The sequence below is a fragment of the Plenodomus lingam genome (genome assembly GCF_022343315.1).
Source record: "Plenodomus lingam strain CAN1 chromosome Unknown contig_17, whole genome shotgun sequence".
NCBI lineage: Eukaryota > Fungi > Ascomycota > Dothideomycetes > Pleosporales > Leptosphaeriaceae > Plenodomus > Plenodomus lingam.
Genome location: NW_027093934.1, coordinates 984,953 through 1,008,418, shown reverse-complemented (window position 1 = coordinate 1,008,418; position 23,466 = coordinate 984,953). Strand labels below are relative to the sequence as shown.

The following is a 23,466-nucleotide window of genomic DNA, read 5'->3' as shown; positions in this document are numbered from 1 at the left end:
ATTTCAAGAGAGGCCGTCGAAGCGCCAAGACCAATCCTGGCTACACAGGAGAACATAGCCTATCATGAAAAACATCAGAAGACAAATTGTGGCTCCAGCACAAATGGCCCAATCGGCCATCTCCTGCATGATTTGATATCAAAATATTAACAATTCTAAATTGCAACGCCGGGGTGTCATGCAACACGCAAAAGTCGCAAGCATCGCAGTGATCCACATCGAATTCAAACGCCACTCCATGTTCCTGCGCAAACCAATAGTCTGTGAGTATCCCAGTCGTGTGCAATCATGGACAAAGAAACAGAGAAACAATGTCGGTATCAAAAAGAAAGAACGCAATTACGGACAAATTTGTACATGGAAATAATTGCAGTTTATGCAAAGAAGGCATGTTTCTGATGCGAGGGCAAGGACAGAACGTATGCACAGAACTGCAATCAAGAGATTGGCCAACGTGTACGTAGTCCTTGCATCCATTGACCGTAAAGGATATCAGCGAGAAGGCCTTGCTGTTCCATACCCGGTTCAACATAGCCGGGAAGCTTCTTCTCGTCAAAGGCGCCGTAAGCACTGTCAGGACGATCCGTCTTCTCGCTTACAGCGTACGCACTTTGTCGTCGACGATGGGACTTGAGATGCGGGTTGTTTCTCGCCATGACCAGCTTCGTAGCCTTTCGTGGCGAGGCCGCCTTGCCTGAAGGAGTCCCGCATGGTGTCTGAGACGGCGTTGACTTTGGGGTATGGTCATACTCTTCTGAAGACTTGTCGCTCGATGCCGAAGATGCTATTGTAGTGCTTGATCGCACTCGTCGCGTGGTGTTAGTACCGACGGTGGTCCCCCCAAGGCTGGTATCGCTGGTTTGAGTGTTGTGCTTCATTGGGGATGGGAGTGAGGTGACTTCGATGCCGAGTGCGGAGGCAAGTTTCGTGTCATTCTTGAGCCGGTCGACCATGGCCTTGAGTAGCATGAACTCGCCATGCGGGTCCACTTCATCAAGATGCTGCCATGCTTGAGCCAAACGGCCAATAGCATCTCGTTGATGTGCCGACGCCGTATCAGCGTGTGCCTCTTGGAAGACGGAATCGAGAACTTTGCTGTAAGCTCGTCGCCCATACAAAGCGTCTTTGGTGACTGGCATAGGCTCGTATTCTGGGGTGGGCGGCGCATTTTCATTGTTCATTTCCAGAGGAGGAGCCGACTTGGAAGGCGATGGACGGAAGGTGGGTGCGTGTGGGTTCGGATGAAACGACTGATTTTTGTGCTCGGTCGGAGTGGTGGGAGGATTGGAACGAAGTGCTGCCCGACGCTCGCCCGACGGAACTCGCTTGAAGTGTCGTACTGTCGAAGGCGAATTACCAAAGTTGAGATCCACACCCAAAGGCTGCTTGGGCATGTTGCTAACACGGCGGGCAGTAGGTGTTCCCGAGGACACTCGGAAGGCGGTACCTTGAGAGCCCCTCCTGGAGTATGTTCGTTGTCGCGCAGGTGGGGAGTCTGTTCCCTCGCCCAGTGGAGCAGCATCTAGGTCCAATTGTTGCATCTTGTCTGACACCGAGTCCTGTCCCGAAGATGGTATGCGAGCCACCTTGCGGCGCTTAGTAGTCTGACGTGTTGTCTTGACGGTGCGGGCTTTGACAGTGTCAAATACCCAGTCGTCCTCTTCGGTCTGCGGGGAGATTTCCCGCATAGTCTCTTCGTAGTATTTGGGATGGGACGAGGCTTGTTCCCTTTGAGCGTCAAACATTTGCTTGCGCTCCACCAGCTCACGCAGGGCTTCGACCTTTCCTGCACGCTGGACAAAGCGATGCTTCAAAAGCTCTTTTGCAGTAGCTCGCCGATCGGGGTCTTTGATCAAGCACTGTGAGATGAAGTCTTTGAAGTCTTTGCTCCACTGGTCGCCTTGCAAGCGAGGGGCGGGGTTTTTGGGAATGGTGAAGAGCACTTTCATAGGATGGGCGCCAGCGTAGGGTGGTGCTCCCTCGGCGAGTTCCATGGCCGTAATTCCCAACGACCAGATGTCGGCCCTGAAGTCGTACCCTGCTTCTTGTATGACCTCGGGTGCCATCCAGAAGGGAGTGCCGACAAACGTCATGCGCTGGGACTTGATGTTGGTCAATTGCGCCGCAACGCCGAAATCCGCCAGCTTGACTCTGCCTTGGTCAGTGAGCAAGACGTTGGCCGCCTTGATATCCCGGTGAATTTTGCCCGTCGAGTGGAGGTATTCGAGGCCCAACAGTAATTCGCGGCACATGATGGCGATGTGCGCCTCACCGAGGGGGCCGGGAGCCAACTAAAACAGTTAGCCGTGGGACTCCGAGAGTATTGATTCCAAGAAGGTGGCCCACCAAGTCAGCTGCAGAACCGCCGCCCAGGTACTCCATGACAATCCATAGTTTGACGCCTTTGACGAAACTCGTCTTGTATTCCGTCACATAGGGGCTGTGGCAGGTACTGAGAAGGGCAATCTCTGCCTGAATGTCTGCCAGTTCTTCGCTGCTGTCTTCGAGATCGATCTATGCGCGAGTGTTAGTAATGGCTACCGGGCGAAATGGGTGGTGAGTAAGGGAGAGAGGGCCATGCATACATGCTTGATGGCCACTGTCTCGCCTGTATTGCGATCAATGGCCTTGAAGACCTTGCCAAAGCTGCCGCCTGTGCGTCTGTCAGTGCATCGTTCTCGTTGCTTGCTCGATGCATTTTGCACGTACTGCCCAGCTCTTCCATGACCTGGTAGTTTTCCGCCATGGCAGGCGATTCTTCTGGGACCGATGACCAACAAATTCGCAGGCGCCCCGATGTACTTTACAATGGTTCGATCCAGGCGGCCAAAGTATATCGTCGGCGCAGAAGAGGACGGCTCAGCGTCGGTAGGATAGAAATAGGGTTGCAGTTGCAAGGTGGGCGTGGACTGCCAGACGGGTTCTCTCGAGATATTCACAGTGGTTAAGCAGGTCGCGCAGGGTCCATTGGGCGCGTCATCGCCCTGGCAACCAGAGGGCGCGGGGATCGACCACCAACAAAGAGCACGCCCCGCACTGCGACTGTGATGATTGATGGCGTCAAAGCATGGTGATGGCGATGGGGTTTTCAAGATTGCAGAGCGCCGAGGTGAGATTGGTCTTCAAGTCATGCGCTGATGGCAGAAACCAAGAAGATGCATGTCAAGAAAAAGCCAGGCTGAGCCAGGACAGGCATCACCTCACGCCTCATGGACTGCCAGACCATTGCCCTGCATGAGCTCCCCACTTGGGGATGATACATAGCCAGCTTGCCTACCTACTACTTACTACCTACCGTGTAACAACAGTGAGAGACAACGGCTAACGGCCGTTACGCAGAGGCTGTGGAGTCGATGCAAGATTCATTGGCCGTAGCGATGAGTGATGATTAGACTTGGGAGAGCATGGGCCAAGCCAGGATGGTTGGACTGGAGTAGATTTGTCTTTCGCGTCGCCATAACAATACAAGATGAGCAGCAGACTAACATGGTGTTGGCCTGGCATTACCCCAGATTACCCACTTGCCACTCTTCGGTTTTCCTAGGTACACGTGGTCGTCGACAAGTATACGTGGGATGGTGGTGTGGAATGAAGATGAGGAAAAGGCAGCTTGGTTTGTGTTCAAGTCAGTCGCAGCAACGTCTTGCATGTTCTCAAAAAGGAGAATAGTATGTACTTGTCAACTCACGTCAATAGCCTGGTCTGGCCGTGGGAGTCGTAGGGGTCACAGAGTCAGTGAGTGTGTGGTACACGATGAATGACTGCGACTCAATACCTTGACATCAGCAGTATCCAAGACAGTTCCTCAACAAAAGTATTCAATGAAAAGTATCCATCTATCTACACCTGCTACCTACATAGACTTCCCCTCCACTACTTTCCTCTCCTCTCTCCTCTCTCCTCAACTAAGCAACCCCCTCTCTTCTGAGAGAGCGTGCCAAGCCGAGAGGAACTCTGAGGGCCCCGCCTTGCCTTGGAAGGCGAGAATTAAAACGGTTAGCGTGCGTGTGCTAGACGGACAAGACTAACCCTAAGAGAGGATAGTGACTCGAGAGCGTGCCCCTTCGCGTCTGGGGCGAGTTGACGGCAACACAAACAAAGTCAAGGACGGGGGCGGCAGTGTTAGTCGCGCGGAATCACAGTCATTCATCCGCTTCTTCTTCTTCTTCTTCTTCTTCTTCTTCTTCTTCTTCACCTTCTCTCTCTCTCTCTTCTCAGACCAGGAAATGCCTTTGCTGCAGCAGAGGCTGGCATGGTTCCTCGCACCGCCAGCCCGACTCTGAGCATCACCCAGACTTGGCTGTTGTGGTTCCACCAGCCATCCTGGCCACTCCGGCGATTGGCTGCATTGCTCCTAACGCTTTGTTTCGAAGTCTACACCCGCTCAGCGCCAGCCACTCGTTCGCTTATTCTTCTTCACCGACTTGCTCGCCGCCTACCGCTCTCGTTCTCGCTCTCGCTCTCGACTCTCTTCTGCTTCCTCAACACAGGACATGCCATGTCTGGCTCCCATTCTCACCCTGGAGGAGCCCATGTCATGGACAACCACGCACAGACTCAGTCCGGTACCCAGTCCGGTACCCAGAGGATGCACGCCCTGCACCACGGCACAGGGGCAACAGCGGACGCCTCATCAAAAGGTCCCGATGTGGCCCTCTCCACCTCCGTCGCACCTTCCACCGCTTCTTCTTCTTCTTCTTCTTGTTCAACCGCTCCTTCCACTGCGCTCTCCACCGCGCCTTCCACCTCGGTCCCTTTGCCCTCGATGGCCTCCCACGCTCGTTCCAAGACGGCGTCGCACATTGACGTTGTCGGCCAAGGCAAGCGCCTGTCCCTGCAGTTCCCAATCACCCCCACGGCAGCTGCTGGCAGCGCCCCCTCCTCTGCCCGCCCGCGATCCCGCCCACAGTCCTGGATGAATGGCCAGACCGCAACCACGTTTTCAGACCCTTCGCCCGCTTCCGAGGTCAACATCCTGTCCGTCCTCGCTGCCCAGGAACGCTATGTGCTCGAGTTGAGAGACGAGCTCAACAAGGCCGAAGTCGATCTCAAGACGCTCAAAAAGTACTACCAGCAACACGAGGCCAGCAAGGTTGTCAGTGCACGTAGGGGCGATGGGCGCAAAGTGGCCCAGCTGCAGCCACTCAACACCATGTTGGCCAACGATGGCACCATCGCTGCCGAAGACGACGGCCTGTCCCTCCAGCGAGAGATGGAGCGTAGAAAGGCGCTGTTGAGTAGCACCAAGAAGCCTGAACGCAAAGTCTTCAGTGGCTCCCGACACCTTCGCACCCTGTCGCTCCTGTCTCCAGACCGACACTTCCCCCCCTCGTTTCCGCAACCCCACGATGGTCAGGACGAGGCAGAGTCGGTCGACAAGCCATCGCACGCTCCACCCCGGTCTTCCACCTCGTCGGATTTCTCCCGGCCGCTCCTCAACGGTATCGAGGAACGATATGACTTGGGCGGGATACAGAATATCCAGCGTGAGAACATTATCCGCGCTGGCACCCAAATGGCAAACGACTTCAAGACTGGCTTGTTTACCTTCATCGAGGACCTGAGGCAAGCGACGGTAGGGGATGAAGCTGTCAACGACGCTGATACCAATGCCGCATCTGCCAACATGAGACGCTCCTCGGTCAAATCTACCCGTAAGCCGCCGTCGGATGGCCGACCACCCCTGAACCGTGCAGCTAGCTCCAAGAAATCCACGCAACAGCCTGGCTCGTTTGGTGACGACTTCTGGAAGGAGATGGGATTGAGTGAACCCAAGACAACAACGACAGTGACCAAGAAGACCCAAAACCAGAAGAACGTGCAGACTCCCCAAAAACCCTCCACGAAAGCGGTGGAGGAAGAGGAAGACTGGGATAATTGGGACACCCCCAACGAGGCTACCGTCGGCAAGTTGATTGACCTCGACAGCAGCTCCGATGAATCAGAAGGCCACACCTCTCAGCTCTCAGGCCAGGCGAGCTCCAGGACAAGTACACAAAGCATTCAGTACCACTCCAAGCGCCACGACTCCAAGGCATCCTCCATCAACAATGGTCCCATGGACGACGTGATCAGCCCACGCGACCCAAAGCGCAACTCCAGTCCCTGGTCCGATCTAGCCAAGCTGTCGCCAAACAACCTGAAGCGCACCGCCTCCCACCTCATGAAAGAATGGGAAAAGCAACTGACACCCCCACCCGAGTCGAGGACCTCCAACTTTACTCACGGTGATTACATTGGCCGATCCGGCTCTCCTACTGGACTTCCTTGATTACGAACGAACGACTTGTACGGACGCTTTATACCTGACGACACCATGTGCAATTTTATTTAGGGGAAGATGTTAGTGGCTGGTGGTTTATTGTGCGAGGCCGTATTGGAGATGATGAAATGGCGTTGAAAAGGGCGCATTGGGACATGCTGGACTTACGACCTGGCATGGGAACGAAATCTACTGTTAATAGAAGCGAAGCATGTAGCGAGAATCAATGAATTTGTAAAAGCTGTTTCATCCACTGGTACGCTGTACTGATATACTGATGTACTGCGGAGTTTGCAACTGCAACGTGGAGATCTAGTTCTCACTGCCTGCTGTGCGAATGCCAAGCCATGGGCCTTTCGAGGCGCCGGCTTTTTCCGTCCTCCGCCCCCAAACTCCGCAAAAGTTCCTAGACTCACATAGTACCACCAGTACAACAAACTTCACTCGCCGTCACACACTCTCTCGCGCGATCCTCCCCCCTCGACAAACAAAATCTCAGCATGGCATTCCCAGGCAGTCCGGGCGCCCTGCCCGCCGCCATGAATCCCAACGCTGGTATGTCGGAGCAGGAACAGCAGATGGTGAAAGCGGTATGACACCCCTTCACTACTTCCACCTCAAAAAATACAATGAAGAGAAAAAAAAAGCGCACGAGACTGTTGTCCAAGCGAGATAGCGCGGGTGAAATATTGTGTTGGTGATGTTTGCTGACTTGCAGATTAGATGCAAATGGGGATGGAGTCGTGTGTGGGCAAGACGGTGTTGTCGGGGGTTATGGGGGGTGGGTTGGGGGCGATGTTTGGGTTGTTTATGGCTTCGGTATGTTGGAGAGTTCTTTTGTGTGTTTGGTGGATGGAAGGGTGGATGAAAAAAAAAGACAGAAGAAAGGAAGGAAAAGATGGTTGGGCTAACTGGGCACAGATGCGTTATGATACACCCATGTCGCAGCCGTTACCTGTCGATGCGACCCCCAAGGCGTCGACTGCGACGGCGAGTGCGGCAGCGAAGACTACAACTGCGGTGGAATCGCGGGTAGTGTCCAGCTCATTGTCGTCTGGATCAGCTTCTGCTGCACTCTCGTCTGGCTCACCCTCCGCCGCTCTCCCCGCCACCGCCACCGCCACCCCCCTAACCTCCCTCCCCCTCCGCGCCCAACTCAAACACGGCTTCCGCGACATGTACCGCTCCTCCATCTCCAGCGGCAAAAACTTTGCCAAAGTCGGCGCCATCTTCTCCGGCACCGAATGCGCCATCGAGGGCCTGCGCGCCAAAAACGACCTCTACAACGGTGTCGCCGGCGGCTGTATCACGGGCGGTATTCTGGCGCGCAAGGCGGGGCCCCAGGCGGTTGCGGTGGGATGTGCGGGGTTTGCGGTGTTTAGTGCGGCGATTGATGCGTATATGAGACTGCCCGAGGATGAGCGGAGTCGGCCGGTTGGGTAGGCTGGTGGGGATGGATTGGATTGGATTTTTTAGGTGTGTTTGTGTATAGGGGCTGGGATTGGAGGGATCATGTATACATGTCATTTATGAGCATTGGGAGGGCGTTTTCTTTGTTTTGGGATGGTTTTCGGGGGGTTAGGATGGATGATTTAGACTAGGGGAAAAGAAAGGTCGGATGGTACATTGTATTTTACTGGTCTCGCTCTACTCGTGTTCAACACTCCCTCTTCATCATCCTCCATTGGTCCCCTGGATGCTGAGTCTCTTGCTACATGGATATTTCTGCTGCTTTTCTTTGTTCTTTGGGGTTTGCAATAGTGTTATAACTGGGCTTCCAGGTCAACATGCCTCCCTGCATCTGTGTTACCGCCGTTCATGAACTGTTATAGAGTGATTGAATCCATTTTTTATAGACATGTCTCTCCTTTCGGGCTCTTGGATGGTGGCACGTACTCGGTCATGTTGTTCCTCAGTAGGTACTCACCCAGTGTTGTACATGTTGGTATAGTTCTGGTACTAGTGAATGGTAGACCCCTGCTCAGGACCCGGCGCTAGGTTCCACCGCGCATCATGGCTGAGCGCGCGGAACCTGGGCTCTGGGCTGGCACCTGCTGCATCCACCGTCCTGCAAACAATCAAACAACCACCAACAAGCCCACCACTCCGAATATCCAGACAAGCAGCACGTCATCCCGTCATCCCGCCCTCCCCTTTCAACGCCGGCCCACATCTCCAAAATCTCTCCTCCCCTCCTCCAAACATGCGATAGACCCCTAACAACCGTGTGCGCCCCCATGCCTCGGCCACGTTGGTACCCCCGATCAACGCCGCCATGTCGTCTTCCCCCAGATCTCCTCGGCGGTCGACCGAAAGCTTCGATCTGTTGTCGCCAAACCCACCGCAGCAGACAACCTTTCCCTTCCCCACGCCCTCGCAACATGAGTGGGCAAACAGGCCCAATTCCACAGGCGGGCGCTATAAGCCACGTCGCGGCTCCACCGCAAGCTCAATACACTCGGTCGGCGGCGTGCTGGACAGCGGCTACCGGAACAACATGGGTGCCGTGAACGAGCAGAGTCAAAATGGTGGGCATCTGCACTCTTTGCTATATACACTACAGGCAGGTCGTGGGGCTTCAGACGGGGGGCTAACAACATCTCAGCCATCTCGACATTGCTGCAACCGCCCATTGTGCGAACAGGCATGCTCCCCCACACAGCTGCCACTGCCCCCGCTGGACACCGCCCGCCCTCTACCAAGGACATCCCACCCGTCACCTTGGTCAACATACCCCACGTCGAACCCTCCGTCTTCAACTCGTACCTGTCGCAAATCGGCCGTCTGTACGATGCATTCCAGCGCGCAAAGGCAGAAGCGGACGCAGAAGCAGATGCCGCCCAGCCAATACGGAGAGGATCAGACAAGGACGACCGCTCTGAGAGTTTGGAGCGTGGCCTGTCAGCCGGTACACCCAACCTGGCAGGAAGCCCATTGATGCCTGGTAGCACCCCAAAGCCAAAGCCAAAGCGACGAACGAGTGGGATGAAGCGTAACCTGCCTGCCGTCACTCCACTCTCCACGATACCCGCCGTCTACTTTGACCAAAACTTCCACCTTGAGAATCCACGAACTTTTGACATCGTCAGTGAAAGATCAGAGGTGGTCCGGCCAATGCAAACATCGAGCAATGACGAATTCAACACAAATGGCACAGTAGAACCTCCTCAGCCACCGGCAAGGAAAGCTCTGGCAACGAATGCGATTCTACAGGAGAAGCTATCGTGGTACATGGACACGGTGGAAGTGCACTTGATAGCAGCCATTTCAACTGCGTCAACGTCCTTTTTTGCAGCCCTAGGGTCGCTGCGCGAACTCGAGACTGAAGCCTCAGAGTCAGTAGCGAGAATCAAACAATTGAGGCAGGATCTCCGTCGATTGGATGAACGAATGGCAGTGGGAGGACTGGAAATCGTCGAGATGAGGCAACGGCGGGAAAATCTCGGCAAACTGGCCGACGCGGTGGATCAATTGCAAGGAGTCATGGTCGGCTTATCGCATTGCGACGAGATAGTCAACAAGGGTCATCTGGAGATGGCCATGTCTCGACTAGAAATAATAGAAACACTAATCACTGGCGCCCTCGACACTTCCGACTCGGCCAACATCTCATGGTTGAATTCGCGGATACCACCGCGGCTAATCGATCTAAGGCCCTTGCGAGCACTGGAAGGTGTATTCGAGGGCATTCACGAATTGAAGTTTCGAGTCGGTCGAGGCTTCGAAAAGCGCTTTGTGGATACGCTCCTGATCGATTTACGAGAGCATGTCAAGTCGGTATCAAGCTCTGACACACTAGAGCGCTGGGTGGCGGCATCACAGAAGGTGCGGGGGAACCACCAAAAAGGGAAGACGACATTGTCCACGTACATGGCTACAAGCGACAAGTTGCGTGCAGACCTGCGGACAAGTCTGTATGGATTGAGTGGCGCCCAATTTACCAACCAAGCCAGTGCAACATTCAGGGAGGCTGTTATGAAAGAGATGAAACTGCTCATTCGAAAACACTTGCCGAGTTCGTCGGATGATGACACGGAATCCATGACATCAGTGTCTACACGAGGCGGTCGTGGACGCAGCCAGCAAGACAAGAACTCGATACTTGCGCGCAACCTACGTGCAATGGACCCTGCGGATGCCGAGGAATTCTTTACCAACATCTTTACCAGTATCGGCGAAGCGCTGCGTCGGCTTAGCACCCAAGTAAAAGTACTGCTCGATGTTACAAGTGGAGTCACAACACCACCGCAGTCTGCGGGTGGGCTTCGGTCGCCCCCTAGGAGTCCGTACAGACAGCACAGCATCGACGGCTACATTGGAAATGATCATGACGCGCCAACTAGCAACGACCTGCAAATGGAGCTCATGCAAGCCCTCGACATGTCCAGTCTGCTCGGTCAAGCCGTTGATGCGGCACAAACGCAAATCACCAAACTCCTCAAGGTGCGATCAGAGGCAACGGCCAACCTACCACTTGAGCGCTTCCTGAGGTACTTCAACCTGTGTAGACTCTTTGCAGACGAATGTGAAGCCGTCTCCGGTCGATCTGGAGCTGCCCTCAAGGCGGTTGTCAACACTCATATTACCGATTTCGTCTCCAGATTCGGCGACGTGGAAAAGCAAGAACTAGCCAAAGCCATGGATTCTGACCGCTGGGAACCCAAAGACTTTGACACATCGGATAATGAAGTGCTTGCACGCATACTTCAAGGCATGGACAGTGATCCTCCCGCTTGGTCGGGAACAGGCGACGTCCTTCGCACCATCGAAGAACCAACCACTGCCAATACCACCAACGGCACACAGAACCCCCAAACCAATGGTAACATTGACGATAAGCCCAAAGAAAAGGGCAAAACCACCGTCCCCGCCATCATCGACGACTCCTCATACACAATTTCCACCTCCTCCACCCACGTCTTACGCGGCATCGAACGCTTTGAAATCCTCCTCTCTGCCATCCCCAGCATGACCTCTGAAGTATCCTCCAGCCTCTGCGACTACCTCAAACTCTTCAACTCACGCCTCTGCCAACTCATCCTCGGCGCCGGCGCCATGCACTCCGCCGGCCTAAAGAACATCAACACCAAACACCTCGCCATTGCCAGCCAAACCCTCTCCTTCATCATCGCCCTCCTCCCCTACATCCGCGAATGCGCCCGCCGCCGCGGCGCAACCACAACCACAACCACGCCCGCCACCAAATCCGCCCTCGCCGAATTCGAATCCGTAAAGCGCCTCCTCCACGACCAGCAAAACCAAATCCACGACAAGCTCACCGACATCTTGTCCGGCCGCGCGGGCGTGCACATGCGCAGTCTGCGCAAGATTGACTGGGATGCCGCGGCCGAGGTGGCCCGGGAGGTGAGCCCGGCGATGGAGAGTCTGACAAAGGATACGGTGACTATGTTCAAGGTGATTAGCAAGTATTTGGGGGAGATGCAGGTGCGGATGATTATGGGACCGGTGTTTGAGAGTTATCGGGAGCAGGTTGGGGGGGTGGTGAGGGAGGCTGGGGTGAGGAGTTTGGGGGGGAAGGAGAGGTTAGTTTTTTTTCCTTTTTTCCTTTGGTTTCATTTTTTTCTTTGGCGTATCTCTTCTTCCTTTTCCTGCCCATTTTTGTCCCGCGTCTCGGAAGTCGTGCAATATCTCCCTGTTTCCTTTTTCGCAAACCTTGGAAGCACGTCGACTTTTACCCAATCTTATCTCCTCATCTAGAATGTATCCGCTGACCCTCTCCCGTCCCTCCCAACAGATTACTCCGCGAAGCCAAACTCTTCGACGCAAAACTCGGCTTTATTGATGGGGCGGCTGGTGTCGGGACGTATCTCGTTCAGCTTGTTGAGGGTAAGGTTGTTCCTGGGGCTGGGACTGGGACTGGTGTTGGGACTGGGACTGCGGCTGGGAATGGGAATGGGAATGGTACTGCGGCTGCGGCTGCGTCAGGCACATCCAAAGAACCGGACTCACAAGGTAAATCCCAGGGCAAGACGGGTGTGGAAAATGGGATTAGGGAGGAGGGGGGGAAGGGGGTGGGAGATGGGGTGGAAGGGGAGGGAGGAGTTAAGGGTGGGGGGTAGGGTTGAGTGAGGGGGAATAGAGGGGGCTTTTTTGGGTAGGGGGTTTGTCATGTTGGACATGTGTATGTGCCATGTACCATGTGCCATGTTCATGGATTGGTGGGGTTGGTTGTAGATATTCATTGGGGGGTGGGGTTTGTGAGTTTGCGGTGTGGTCTGTAGGATGTATGAATACTTTGAAGATGGACGACGCCAGTGCAGACAGCACGGTCTGAGCTGTACCTATATTCTTTATATCTATCCCTTTCTCTATCCATGTAATCCCGACTACGCCTTTTCATCCGCCCCAATACCCTTCTTGCGACTTTACTAGGTTACGCAGACTCCTGTCCCCAGAAAAAACCTTGCTATTTTGGCAGGAAACTCCATTCGTTTGGCCAGGTTGCTCGCCTGGCCAGTGTGCCATTCAACATATGAAGTATATTGAACTCTTCTTGAAGAAGATTTAGTCCGGGAAAGGCTGTGTATGGAGTGTAAGTACTAGGTTTTTGTTGGATTTTTATTTTATCTCGAGATGCATGGTTGTAATTGTCTGTTGTATTATTGATTAGGGAAATGTACTCTTCCATTTACGTTGCACTAAGACTCTTGTATGAGTAGGATACGGGGATGGGAAGAATGGATAGAATGCAGAAGCATGGATTTTCAATGACTATGGAGTGTCGTGGTAGATGGGGTGGTGTGCTCTTGCGTCGTGTTAAAACCAGGAATTTTGCTCATGGAGGGTGGCCACCAAACACCGACATCAACTGTAAAAATCAACGCGATTTTGCAGCGAAAATTTATGTTATTGCTGGTAGCAGCCGAAAGTAATATCGCTCTTAGAACACTAGATGTTATTCTGCATAGGCGTAACCGTAGTCTTAGGTTGTGTATTGTATGTGGGTGGTGGGTGAAGCAAATTTCCAGGTTTTGCCACGACGCTGGAGTGGTGGCTAAGCCTGTCCATTTACTTTGTGTCTCCAAATCTTTCTCATTTATCGGAGCCGTGATTCTAGACTGACACCATGCACAGCCGCGTCCTATCCAATTCTAATACTGGAATCTCCAAGTCCCGCATCACTCCATCACTTATTCCTCGCAGGTGAAGTAAGAAAGGAATTCTCCGGACCAAACAATTCGCTAATTATGTCCTAGGCGCCCCCCTCACGCAGAGCTTCCTGGTCCACCCAGATCAACGTTTCAATATTCTTTTTATGCTTTTCCAAACCTTCTTTACACTCATCCCACATTGTCTTACACACATCCACCAAGGTCCCCGGCACCTGATATTCAAGTAGGATTTGACACGCCCCCAGATGTATTTGCAATCTAGCTTGTTGCTTGTCATTGACCCAAGCCTCACAAATGGCAGGTTCTAGCAACTCTTTTTCGTAGTCATCAAGTATCTGGTGGAACTCGTTGGCGAGACGCTCGAATCGGTGGAGATATTCTGCTACAGCATCACGGCTGGAGTCGGCGGGAGCGTTGCTCTCGAGGAATTCAATGAGTGTGGTTGGTTCGTTCATGTTCGGGTACTCTAGGTGTTTTGTTTTGGCGCTTTGTGTAGGGTAGTGGTTTGGCAATAGTGTGGGTTGGAGAAAGGGGTTGAAGATGGAAATGGTGTGTAGCTTTCTCTGTATGGGGCAAAAAGGTGTGATTCTATATAGTAGTGATTGTGAGCGTGGCGACACGTCATGGCTTCGTTGGGGTTCTAGTCATAACTTCTACTTTGGAAGTTGAATGGCTTGTATCATCGTGGCATGGTTAGATGCACGCCCGGACAACACCGTGGTCACCATGCACCTGTGCACGACGCAATGAGAGCATCCATCATCGAGACCTTGAACTATACCTGCTACTGTCACAACGGACGCACAATGCTGTATAATTGTAGTCGCTGTGTGGACACTTGTACAATGTTGATTGGAATGAGTTTCCTCCAGTGCGTCAGAACAGTGGCGTACAAGGATGACTACGAGTTATCGACAATTCATTCTAGGATTCCATAAACTAGATGGACAGAGTATCTTACGCTTGAAAGCTTGAGGAAGAAGCTTCAGGTGCTGTTGGCTTGAACAGCGCACGTCTCCGTCCTGAAGGCATAAGTGATATCAATTGCATGCACGTGTGACTGAAAGGAGAGTCAGATGCCCTTATGAGTCCCAGGAAGTATGATATATGGTAATAATGTCATCGTCGACTCAGTTTCTTAGACTTTGGTGCGTATATAAATGGATATAAGACTGTCCGCTCCGTGGCAGAACAGTAGCCACATTAACCAACGTGTAGAATAATTTCATTGTCGCGGGCCCCTCTGAAACAAATCCATCGAAGCTGAGTTCAAGGCAAGTATCTCTCGCGATCAGTGAGCCCCTTCTATATCCACCACAAAGCTAACATACACATGCGCTCGAAGAACCGGCCAAGCAGAACTACATAGCCTTGAACAAACATTCAGAGATCATACAATGTCAGATCTACCCGAAGGCTCTCCACCCCTTGAAACGACGATTGAGGCGCTCCTTATACTGGAGCAGCGTCTCTTCATTCTCGACAAGCGCTGGATGCGCTACATGGATCCCCAAACCATGAGAGCCGGCACTATCGGCCATATCTTCGAAGCCATAGGCAAAAAAGTCATGGCCAAAGATCTTGAAGACATGAAGAAGGAATTCAAACACCTCGAAGAGAACATCCCAACAACGGTCGAGCATTATAGAAATATGCTTATGTCGGGATCTAGGCAGAATCTAGCGGCAGCTTCAAAGAGAGCGGAGAGAGATTGGACGGACTCTCTGGAGAGAAATCATTGGCAGGAGTTGAATGACATTGAGGAGCGTCTAGGGGTGCTGGGGGACATATTTCAGCGTATGCCTCCGGCTGATTCCTGATTCAAGGTCTCTTTCCAAATCAGGTCAATCTAAAGAATGATATAAGTCATATAGGCGTAAGCCATGAAGCCACTGTCACTATGGAAATCTCAATCGATGTCTGAAAACCATGCTGCTTTCTGAGATTTTTCTGTTAAGACAATGCTGAACATTCTGACTGCTGCGTGACGGACGTTCTGATACCCATGATAAATCTTCACCACGAATAACTTCTCTACATCTGATACGTACGAAGATGTAAGCTTTTTTAGTGCGCATGCCAAATTTAACTCAAAGGTCATGGATATGTTCGAAAGCACTACTTGACCACCACAACGGTTAGCATCAAAGATGTGGTTATCTCTGCTTGAGGCAGGCAATTCAGGAATATGTCTCCATCTTCAGGCATCAGAGAATGGAGGGGAAGGAATGATCAAATGATATTTTGCAGCATTTTGCCAGTGTATTACCATTAGCAATTGGTCTTTCCATCTATCAATGGCGAAATATCGTCTCTGTCAGATCCTACTAAAAGGATCTATTTAGAATAACTAGAACTGCGGAAAGGTAATGACAAACACCAATGTAGCGAAATGGTCGAAAATAATCATGGCAACGCAATGCTGAATCTCCAGCGTTCTAGGCTCGTCGCTTCTTCTCCCCATCAATCGGCAAGCGTTGTCAATATTTGCCTAATATTTGGAATCAACAATGTCCGATCTATTACATACACGCGTCGAGACATCACGGCCAACGTGATAGTAAAGCTGCAGAACCGATTCTTCACGTCGTAAAAATGGCTCATAGTGATGAATCCTCTTCCTGAAGTCATGACAGTGACTGAGACACTATCGTACTAGAAGAGTGAGAATCCAGTGTTGGGAGGCTCTCAACAGAATCTGAGTGCGATTACACGGCGACAGTGCGCAAAGCAATGACCGCCATACGTCATTTTATTACAGTGTCGGCTGGAAAATCTCCAGGAGGCTTGTTTCAGTGACACGACAGAACGGCAGCCAATTGGCTATAGCGTGTAAAGCTTGTTAACTTGATTAGCTACACTACCACGTTGTTACCGTTAGTGGTGAGGGGAAAAGTTCAATGCGCGCAAAGGCCGTCAACAATATATGAGTGAGGTTCAAGCATCACGGACTGTGAATCCCGGGACTTTGTGGTACATGGTACAATTTTCTTAGAGTCAAACCCCTCTGTCGATCCCTGGGTATGCTATATAGTGTCAAGTCGCGAAATATCACGGAGATCCCAGAGTATAAAGCTTTCTTTATCCTACGAGATTAACCCCATCAAAACAACTAAGAACAATTATCTCATCAGTCAGTGCACTCAGCTCCCTGTAAAAAAATACAGCATTATCCATAAACCAACGATTCTATCGAAAGAGTGAATACCTACCTCTACAGCAACATGAGTCGACACAACATGAAGGACGGCGATATCACGCAGCTGGCTTTAGATACTAGGGAGAAGATTAGATTGCTGCGCGACAATTTAGACAAGATCAGCAGAGAATTTGAAGAATTCATCAAGACCGAAAGGTCCGAAAGTCCCAGAAGAGAAAGATCCTCCAGTCCACTCCTGCGACTGAAACGCCGTCTAACAGGCTCGGACAGCTCTTCTTCCAAGGAGAGCCTGCCTAGTCCTTCTTCCTGGGAAGATTCGCGCAACGATTTGAAGAGACGTATCCGCGTACTCGAGGACGAGCAGCAAGATCTCGACCAAGTGGTGGCTGATTTCTTTACTCGCAAAAACATGGCCCTACTCCATGTGTCGAAAGTCCGGCCCGAGGACGATGGCGTTTTCCCTCCAGAGCCAGAAAAGTCACAGTTGGCAAATATGAGGGGTCGGATCCAGGGCATGTTGAAGCAGCTGTAGGGCAATGTGGCGTGGATATCTCAAAGGAGGAGCCAACAACGAAGCGCCGCTTTATTTGTTGATAATTAATCTAGCAGAAAGGAGCGCTTGGTGATTGGCGAGATGCTTCCGAGATCTATTAGATTTAATTGAAGATGCTGATTTGGATGACTTCCCTGCTTCTTGCAGTACTATCTCCATTACGCCCTGGAATCTGACAGATGACCCATCTTCTTTAACTGAGTTTTGTTCACGGTCTATTTTTATGCTACAAAATGTGTCAAACTTGCTTGGGTATACATTGGCCAACCTTCTAGCTCATCTTCTCGGTGTGAAGCAAAAGATGAAAATACACACGTTCTCCTCGTAACACTGGGAATTCCAGAGTGAAAGAGCAACTCCCGCACTGAGCAGTGCTGTCCGACAGTGGAGGAGGATGAGTCTCTTTGAGTTGATGATGCGAAGAGTTGAGAGCGGTGTGCTAAGGTACTATAGACTTATTGGGAATCTGAACATGGAAAACTTCAACGAATCCCTTGTGACTGGGGAGACGCTTACAATGACCGTAAGATTTCAGTCCGAGGAATGTAATACAACAGCGTCAAAAAAACGAGCATATAACAACACGGGAGATATGTAAAGAATTATTTTATCCGATAAAGTACGAGGCATGTCAGCTTTGGGCGTTAAGTCTCCAAAGAGAATATTTACCAAAAAGTGGCCGCACAGCTGGCTACATAACCAGATCGTATCGTAAATATGTTAAACCGGCAAGATCAAGTCTTGTGGAAGATCTCAGACACTCTACCCAGCTCCTATAAGCTCAATCCGCGGAGACCTATTGTTAAGTTTGATAAAAGTAATACAATCTGGTGATCTGCGTTTCGGATCATTTTCCGGGATATTAAGCTGATTGAGAAGAGTATTTCTCCAGTCTTTGGTCTAAGCATGTAATACTCACTGTCGACATTGCGAGTGTAATCTCCATTACAGCTTTCCACAAGTGAGGTCTGCATACAAGAAAAGCATGAGAACATATTAGGTTACACTTTCTTTTAGATATGACAGTCTCGGGTTCCTAAATTGGGTCGTAGGCAATTGTGGTGACTAATAGTCTGGCGACTCAGAATGAGTTGATGACATTGATGGCTGTGACTGTTTAATATACGGCCACGAGTACTACGAAAATGACTAGAAGATTTTAGCCAAAAAAACAGTCTAGCTATTACTCAGACAGGAGAATATTAAGAGATAGCTTGGAGATTTTGATGTATATATAAAGAGCCTTAAAGTTAGATGATACTGTATTCGAATTCTTCTTGCAACAAAACTTGACCGAAGCAAACGGTTCCTACACTATCATAGACACACAAATCAACATCCTATCCGATCCTTCAACTTAATCCGACCCAAATCATGTAGATTCACCGTCTTATAGAACATGGTAGGCCAGAGCTACCAGAAGAGAAGCAAAACAACGTCATCATGGCTCTGAAGTTGATATTACGATCTGAGGCCGAATCCGCCGGCATCGGGAGAAAAATGCACATATACTTCACGGCCGCAACTCTCGGTGGGAAGAGCCTCACGCATTTCCACTTCCCCCAACTGAGCAAGGAGATTTATGAATCTCTGGAGCCAACTCAATTACGGGCTACTGTCGCGGAGGCAACATTTCAACGAGGCCTGGCTGAGAAACCGGAGTTTATAAAGGAACTGGAAACTCATTTGCCGGACCGCTCGAAATCACTGAAAGACCTTTTCAATGAGGCAACTGAGATTATATTCCGCAATCTCGCAATTATCAAAAGGGATCTCATCGAAGGACCAGTCTACTCAAGAATGCCTATCACCGAATCCTCAACCATACCCCCGGCAATCAACAGGATTGAGAAAAGGCTCTCAGCACTCTTTGATGCTGAGATCTGGCTGAAGAAAGCTTCCGATAAGCTCGATGAAGCATCTGTGCCAGATGGCACGATTACTTCGAAACCGCCATGGCATGAGAAATGAGAAAAATCTAAACAGGAGCTGGACAAGTCCTCTCAGGTGATGCGTGGGAATATGGATTCTATCAAACCAGTGTTTGCCTCTGTTAGGAACACAATTATACGGGATAGGTATTAACACACTTGGCGGACGACTACTTGAGCAGAATACAAATGTCTCGTCGTTAGTATGAATCAAATAAATCCTACATCAAACAGACACTCACACCATTCCACTGCCTGTCCACATATTCCTCTTATACCAGAAAAGTACCGAACGGGAAGTAACACTAATAAAGCAAACTGTGACCCTGTGACAACCACGCAAACCAATTACGCGCCCTCCCAAGAACCCCCCACCCCCCCGCCTATGACTACACCTACCTAATCCAGCGCTTCACCCACCTCCTCTAACCACAGCCACGAAAGCCAAAACCAGTAACAAATTTTCCATCATACTTCTACTACTCACAAAGCAAACGACCCAGATAACAACAGCCACTCACACTGATACAAGAATACTATCCTTTAAAAACACAAAAGATCACGCACCGTTGAGAATTTTCCCACCTGGCAGTATCGTCACAAACTCACACCTAGCGTACATACAATCCACGGACTTGATATTGCTACAAAGCGCCGCCGACTCTAGGGCAGACAGTTGACAGCAAAATCCGTCTTTTCGATCAGATACGCGATCATCTTCGAAAAGACGGATTTTGCTGTCAACTGTCCGATTGAAACAGTAATGAATGCTAATCTCTGGATGGCAGGACATGGCAATAACATCACTAACAACTCAATCTCGTCCCTGCGCCTTGTACAGATTAATATACAAGGACCTCTGCAGCAAAACCTCTGGTCGAACGGGTGAGCAAACTACAAAGTTTTTTTTCTGATTATGCTATTTTCTACATACTTCTACATGTCCATCTCTACACAACTATGAAATTCTAGTAGACAGGGGTGCCACCATCTACCTCACAGATCCACGACAACATTCAATGCTCATGCCCATGATGCGCATGCCCCGCATCCCCAAAATCAATCTTCCACCCCCTAGTGATATACACTCTAGGATCCCTTACTACCGCATAGCTCGTCTTCTTGCCTTCGGCCGCATGCCACTCCAAAGGCACTGGCTTTCGCCTCTTGCTCTCCGTTTCGCCTTCTTGCATAATGACGACCTCGCCCCTGCTCTGCCATTCCTTTGGTGCGCCAACAATGATGATCTTCTCCACACGCACGTTCGACATGCTCTTGAGGTACTTCTCGCACTGCGAAGTCCGGCGGCTGTTGTCGAGGTTTGTGCTCGTGAAGACTTGTCGCTGCCCGTCGAATGAAAAGCGGCGGTGGATGAAGGCACCTGATTCGTAGTCAAAGGTTTCGCCGTCGTCGAGGTAGAGAGTCCCTTCTGCGTTGCCATCTTTGTCGAGAACGACGACTAATGTGAAGGGGTCGTGCTTCATGAGACCTGAGGAACGGCGCGGACGGTCACGGCGCGGGATAACGTGTCCGCCTTGCATGAGCAAGGGAATCTTCTCGAGAGGTGCAGGAACCGTGTGGTGACCAGCGCCGTAGTAGGTGGTGAAGTCGAAGTAGTCATAATAGGGCTGGTCGTCAGCGATGTAGACAGATACACTGTCTGCGCCTTCTTTTGTTACAGGCTTGGCAAGGAGACCAGTTGAACCGATGTAGAGCTGATCGTCGACCGCAAAGCCTGCCTCATCTTCCGGATGGACATAGAAGTTGGGTCGGATGATAGGTGCACCTGTAGTTGAGGCTTCGTGAAAAGCGGTGTACCAGGCAGGGAGCAATTGGTACCTCAGACGAAGAGCCTGGGTAATGATCTCGGTGTAGGGGGACCCCGCGATGTAAGGCTCACGACGGCGAGTGTCGATGTGAGCATGACCGCGGAAGAAGGGGTAGTAGATACCAGCTTGGTACCATCTGGTGAGTAGTTCTTTGCTTGGGTTACCAAAGAAGCCACCGACATCAGCACCTGCAAATGGGAAGCCAGAGATACCCTGGTTCAGAACCATTGGTAGGGAAGCCTCGAGGTGAGCCCACTCTGCCAGGTTATCACCAGTCCACATAGCAGCGCTACGCTGACTGCCAGAGTAAAACGCACGGGTGAGTACAAATGGCCGACGCTGCTCACCCTTTTTGCGCTCGATCAAAGCCTGATAAGTCGCATTGTGGAAGGTCATGCCATTGATGTTGTGCACATCTCGATGCTCCCAGTTGCCGTGGTGCAAGTTGTCTTTGGGCATGGTTGTCTCGGGTCCATTAAATACAGATGGCTCGTTCATGTCGTTCCAGATGAAAGTGTTCGGCGCAGTGCCCTTGAATTTGTCGTATTTGAACAGACCCTTCCACCAATTAATAGCGGCTGGGTTGAAGCAGTCGATCCACATAGATGATCCTGGCCAGCACCAACCCTCGTACTGGTCACTGTCCTTGTTCTTCACCGCCAGGTCGTTCTTCTTGAGTTCATCGATGACGGGATAGTCGTCAGTGTTCTTGATGTGCGGATCAATAATTGCAACCAGTTTGCGGTCGCTCTTGTCAAGATGTTTGTGCATCGAGTCTGGGTTTACGAAAGTCAAGGGATCCCAAGTGAAGTACTTCTTCTCCTGCGTGTACTCGATATCGAGCCAGATGACATCGTACGGGATGTTGAACTTATCAAATCGACGGTCGACGTCCTTGACATCATCATCGGTAACGTAGTTCCATCGGCACTGGTGATAAGCAATGGCAAACGATTGCGGGAGAGCACTATAACCAGTCAGCTCACCATACTGGCGAGTGAGATCTTGAGGGGTTGGCCCAAGGAAGACGAAAATGTCAAGGAGACCGCTTTCAGACATCCAATGGGTTTGAGTATCAGTGTGGCCTTCGACGCCAAGTGCGAGAGGATTCGCAGTATTGCGCTTCTTGGTGACATCGATCCATGTTTCGGCTGCATTGAGCCAGAACACGCCCACAGTGGAACCCTTGCGATGGGCCTGCATAAACGGAATAGCACCATAGAGTGTCATGGGACTGTCCATCTCGTACTCAAAAACATCAGCGTTGTAAAGCCTATAGGGTTCAGTGTAGGCATTGTCACCACCCCTAGAATTGCGTCAATGGATATGCATAGATATTTGTCACGGCACACGTACCTTGTCGTCTTCAATGATAGTCGGGTAGCGTGCTCTGGAATACCGAAGACGTGTGCATACCCTGGGAAGGAGATATCCAGAGCGACAGCCTCAGGGCCCCTGGGCTTGCTGTCGGTGTTACCACCAAAGCTTTCTTCCCACCATGTGCTTTCATCTTCACCAGATTCTTCGAATTTATTTTCTTCTTCCTTTTTCTCCTCTTTGCTCTCCTCTTTGCTCTCCTCTTCGCCTTCTTTCTTCTCCTCTTCCTTGGGCTTTTCAACTTTAACTCTCCAGTGCTCAACATTCAAGAAACCTCGTTCGTTGAATTTGACCTGAGTTTCTCCATCTCTTTGGAACTCGATCCCAAAAGGTGCGTGGCGAATGACAGCCTGATGCTTTCCAGCCTTGCCGTAGACGACCTTGGTGTAGCCTTGTTCAGCCTCTGCACTCAATGAGGCGCCCGACGCGACTTTCAGACCCCCGACTAGAGCCCATTTGCCAGCTTCATTGTACCGTTCCTTCCTTGCTTTGCTGTTGTGACGTAGTTCAATCTCGCCTTTGGCCCTCTTCTCCTCGTCTAGGGTCACTCGCGCGACACCAGACTCCAGGAACGTGACAGTGAGCGGCAGTCGAACAGATTCTTGACCATCTTTGAGGGTCTTCAGCACAACTGCATCTAATTGGCCGTCCTTGAAAGTGATCGATGAGGCATCGAGTGCATACGGCGAAACCCAGGAGCTTGCGGCGGAGACATCATCGGCGAACTGACGATTGCGGCTGCAGAAGCCAGACTGTGCACAAGTCTTGAAATTCTCGTGTTTGACCGAAACTAGCGTATGCTGTCAGTATGTGAAGCTTCTGCAGTCTTTCCACGGAACGCTGATGCTGCAATGGTAGCTGGGAAGCTGAGCTACCTACCAGCTGACTCGAACAAACAACCAAACAACGCCAACAGTAGCAGTAAGCCCGTCCACCTGGGAGCGGAACTCTGCTGTATGGTAATCATGGCTGGCAGCTAATTCGCAATAATTTCTTCGCAAGCCAGCCTCGAAAAGAAGTGTGGAGTCGTCGACTCTGTGCACTTGAGATGCCACGAAACGTGCCAGGGTCCAAGCCAAGCCCTCGCGAAGCTGACCTGAGGTTCCAAGTTATGCAGGCATTTGCACAAACCGTGCACAAAATTATGCACATGTTTAACTTCTAGCTCCCATGAACCCCGCGCCAACCAGCTCATCTCTACCCCACTACACCAAAATTTCC

At 51.1% G+C, this 23,466-nt stretch overlaps 8 protein-coding genes across 8 annotated transcripts; 6 read left to right on the top strand and 2 right to left on the bottom strand.

Moving 5' to 3' along the window:
* Window positions 1-437: 437 nt before the first annotated feature.
* On the bottom strand, window positions 438-3,121 carry IAQ61_003336 (uncharacterized protein; the record flags this gene model as incomplete). Its single annotated transcript, XM_003844942.2, has 4 exons — window positions 2,710-3,121; window positions 2,586-2,653; window positions 2,347-2,514; window positions 438-2,291 (listed from the first exon to the last, which is right to left on the bottom strand). Exons 1-4 carry the CDS (start codon window positions 2,744-2,746, stop codon window positions 438-440), a joined length of 2,127 nt encoding a protein of 708 aa, XP_003844990.2. The 5' UTR covers window positions 2,747-3,121.
* Window positions 3,122-4,498: 1,377 nt separating this feature from the next.
* On the top strand, window positions 4,499-6,271 carry IAQ61_003335 (uncharacterized protein; the record flags this gene model as incomplete). The annotated part of the gene is made up of 1 exon (XM_003844940.2): window positions 4,499-6,271. One exon carries the CDS (start codon window positions 4,499-4,501, stop codon window positions 6,269-6,271), a length of 1,773 nt encoding a protein of 590 aa, XP_003844988.2.
* A 491-nt stretch (window positions 6,272-6,762) lies between these two features.
* On the top strand, window positions 6,763-7,705 carry IAQ61_003334 (uncharacterized protein; the record flags this gene model as incomplete). Its single annotated transcript, XM_003844939.1, has 3 exons — window positions 6,763-6,852; window positions 6,986-7,081; window positions 7,184-7,705. The coding sequence occupies 3 exons, from the start codon at window positions 6,763-6,765 to the stop codon at window positions 7,703-7,705; spliced, it is 708 nt and encodes a 235-aa protein (XP_003844987.1).
* An 832-nt stretch (window positions 7,706-8,537) lies between these two features.
* IAQ61_003333 (uncharacterized protein) lies at window positions 8,538-13,611 on the top strand (the record flags this gene model as incomplete). Its single annotated transcript, XM_003844938.2, has 5 exons — window positions 8,538-8,790; window positions 8,868-11,805; window positions 12,018-12,109; window positions 13,358-13,431; window positions 13,480-13,611. The coding sequence occupies 5 exons, from the start codon at window positions 8,538-8,540 to the stop codon at window positions 13,609-13,611; spliced, it is 3,489 nt and encodes a 1,162-aa protein (XP_003844986.2).
* A 1,171-nt stretch (window positions 13,612-14,782) lies between these two features.
* IAQ61_003332 (uncharacterized protein) lies at window positions 14,783-15,319 on the top strand (the record flags this gene model as incomplete). The annotated part of the gene is made up of 2 exons (XM_003844936.2): window positions 14,783-15,192; window positions 15,270-15,319. The coding sequence occupies exons 1-2, from the start codon at window positions 14,793-14,795 to the stop codon at window positions 15,317-15,319; spliced, it is 450 nt and encodes a 149-aa protein (XP_003844984.1). The 5' UTR covers window positions 14,783-14,792.
* A 1,300-nt stretch (window positions 15,320-16,619) lies between these two features.
* On the top strand, window positions 16,620-17,087 carry IAQ61_003331 (uncharacterized protein; the record flags this gene model as incomplete). The annotated part of the gene is made up of 1 exon (XM_003844935.1): window positions 16,620-17,087. The coding sequence occupies one exon, from the start codon at window positions 16,620-16,622 to the stop codon at window positions 17,085-17,087; it is 468 nt and encodes a 155-aa protein (XP_003844983.1).
* Window positions 17,088-18,551: 1,464 nt separating this feature from the next.
* Window positions 18,552-19,079, top strand: IAQ61_003330 (uncharacterized protein; the record flags this gene model as incomplete). Its single annotated transcript, XM_003844934.2, has 1 exon — window positions 18,552-19,079. The coding sequence occupies one exon, from the start codon at window positions 18,552-18,554 to the stop codon at window positions 19,077-19,079; it is 528 nt and encodes a 175-aa protein (XP_003844982.2).
* Window positions 19,080-19,946: 867 nt separating this feature from the next.
* On the bottom strand, window positions 19,947-23,293 carry IAQ61_003329 (uncharacterized protein). The gene is made up of 3 exons (XM_066095936.1): window positions 23,125-23,293; window positions 22,225-23,035; window positions 19,947-22,174 (listed from the first exon to the last, which is right to left on the bottom strand). The coding sequence occupies exons 1-3, from the start codon at window positions 23,210-23,212 to the stop codon at window positions 20,056-20,058; spliced, it is 3,018 nt and encodes a 1,005-aa protein (XP_065954181.1). The 5' UTR covers window positions 23,213-23,293; the 3' UTR covers window positions 19,947-20,055.
* Between the last annotated feature and the right edge of the window lie 173 nt (window positions 23,294-23,466).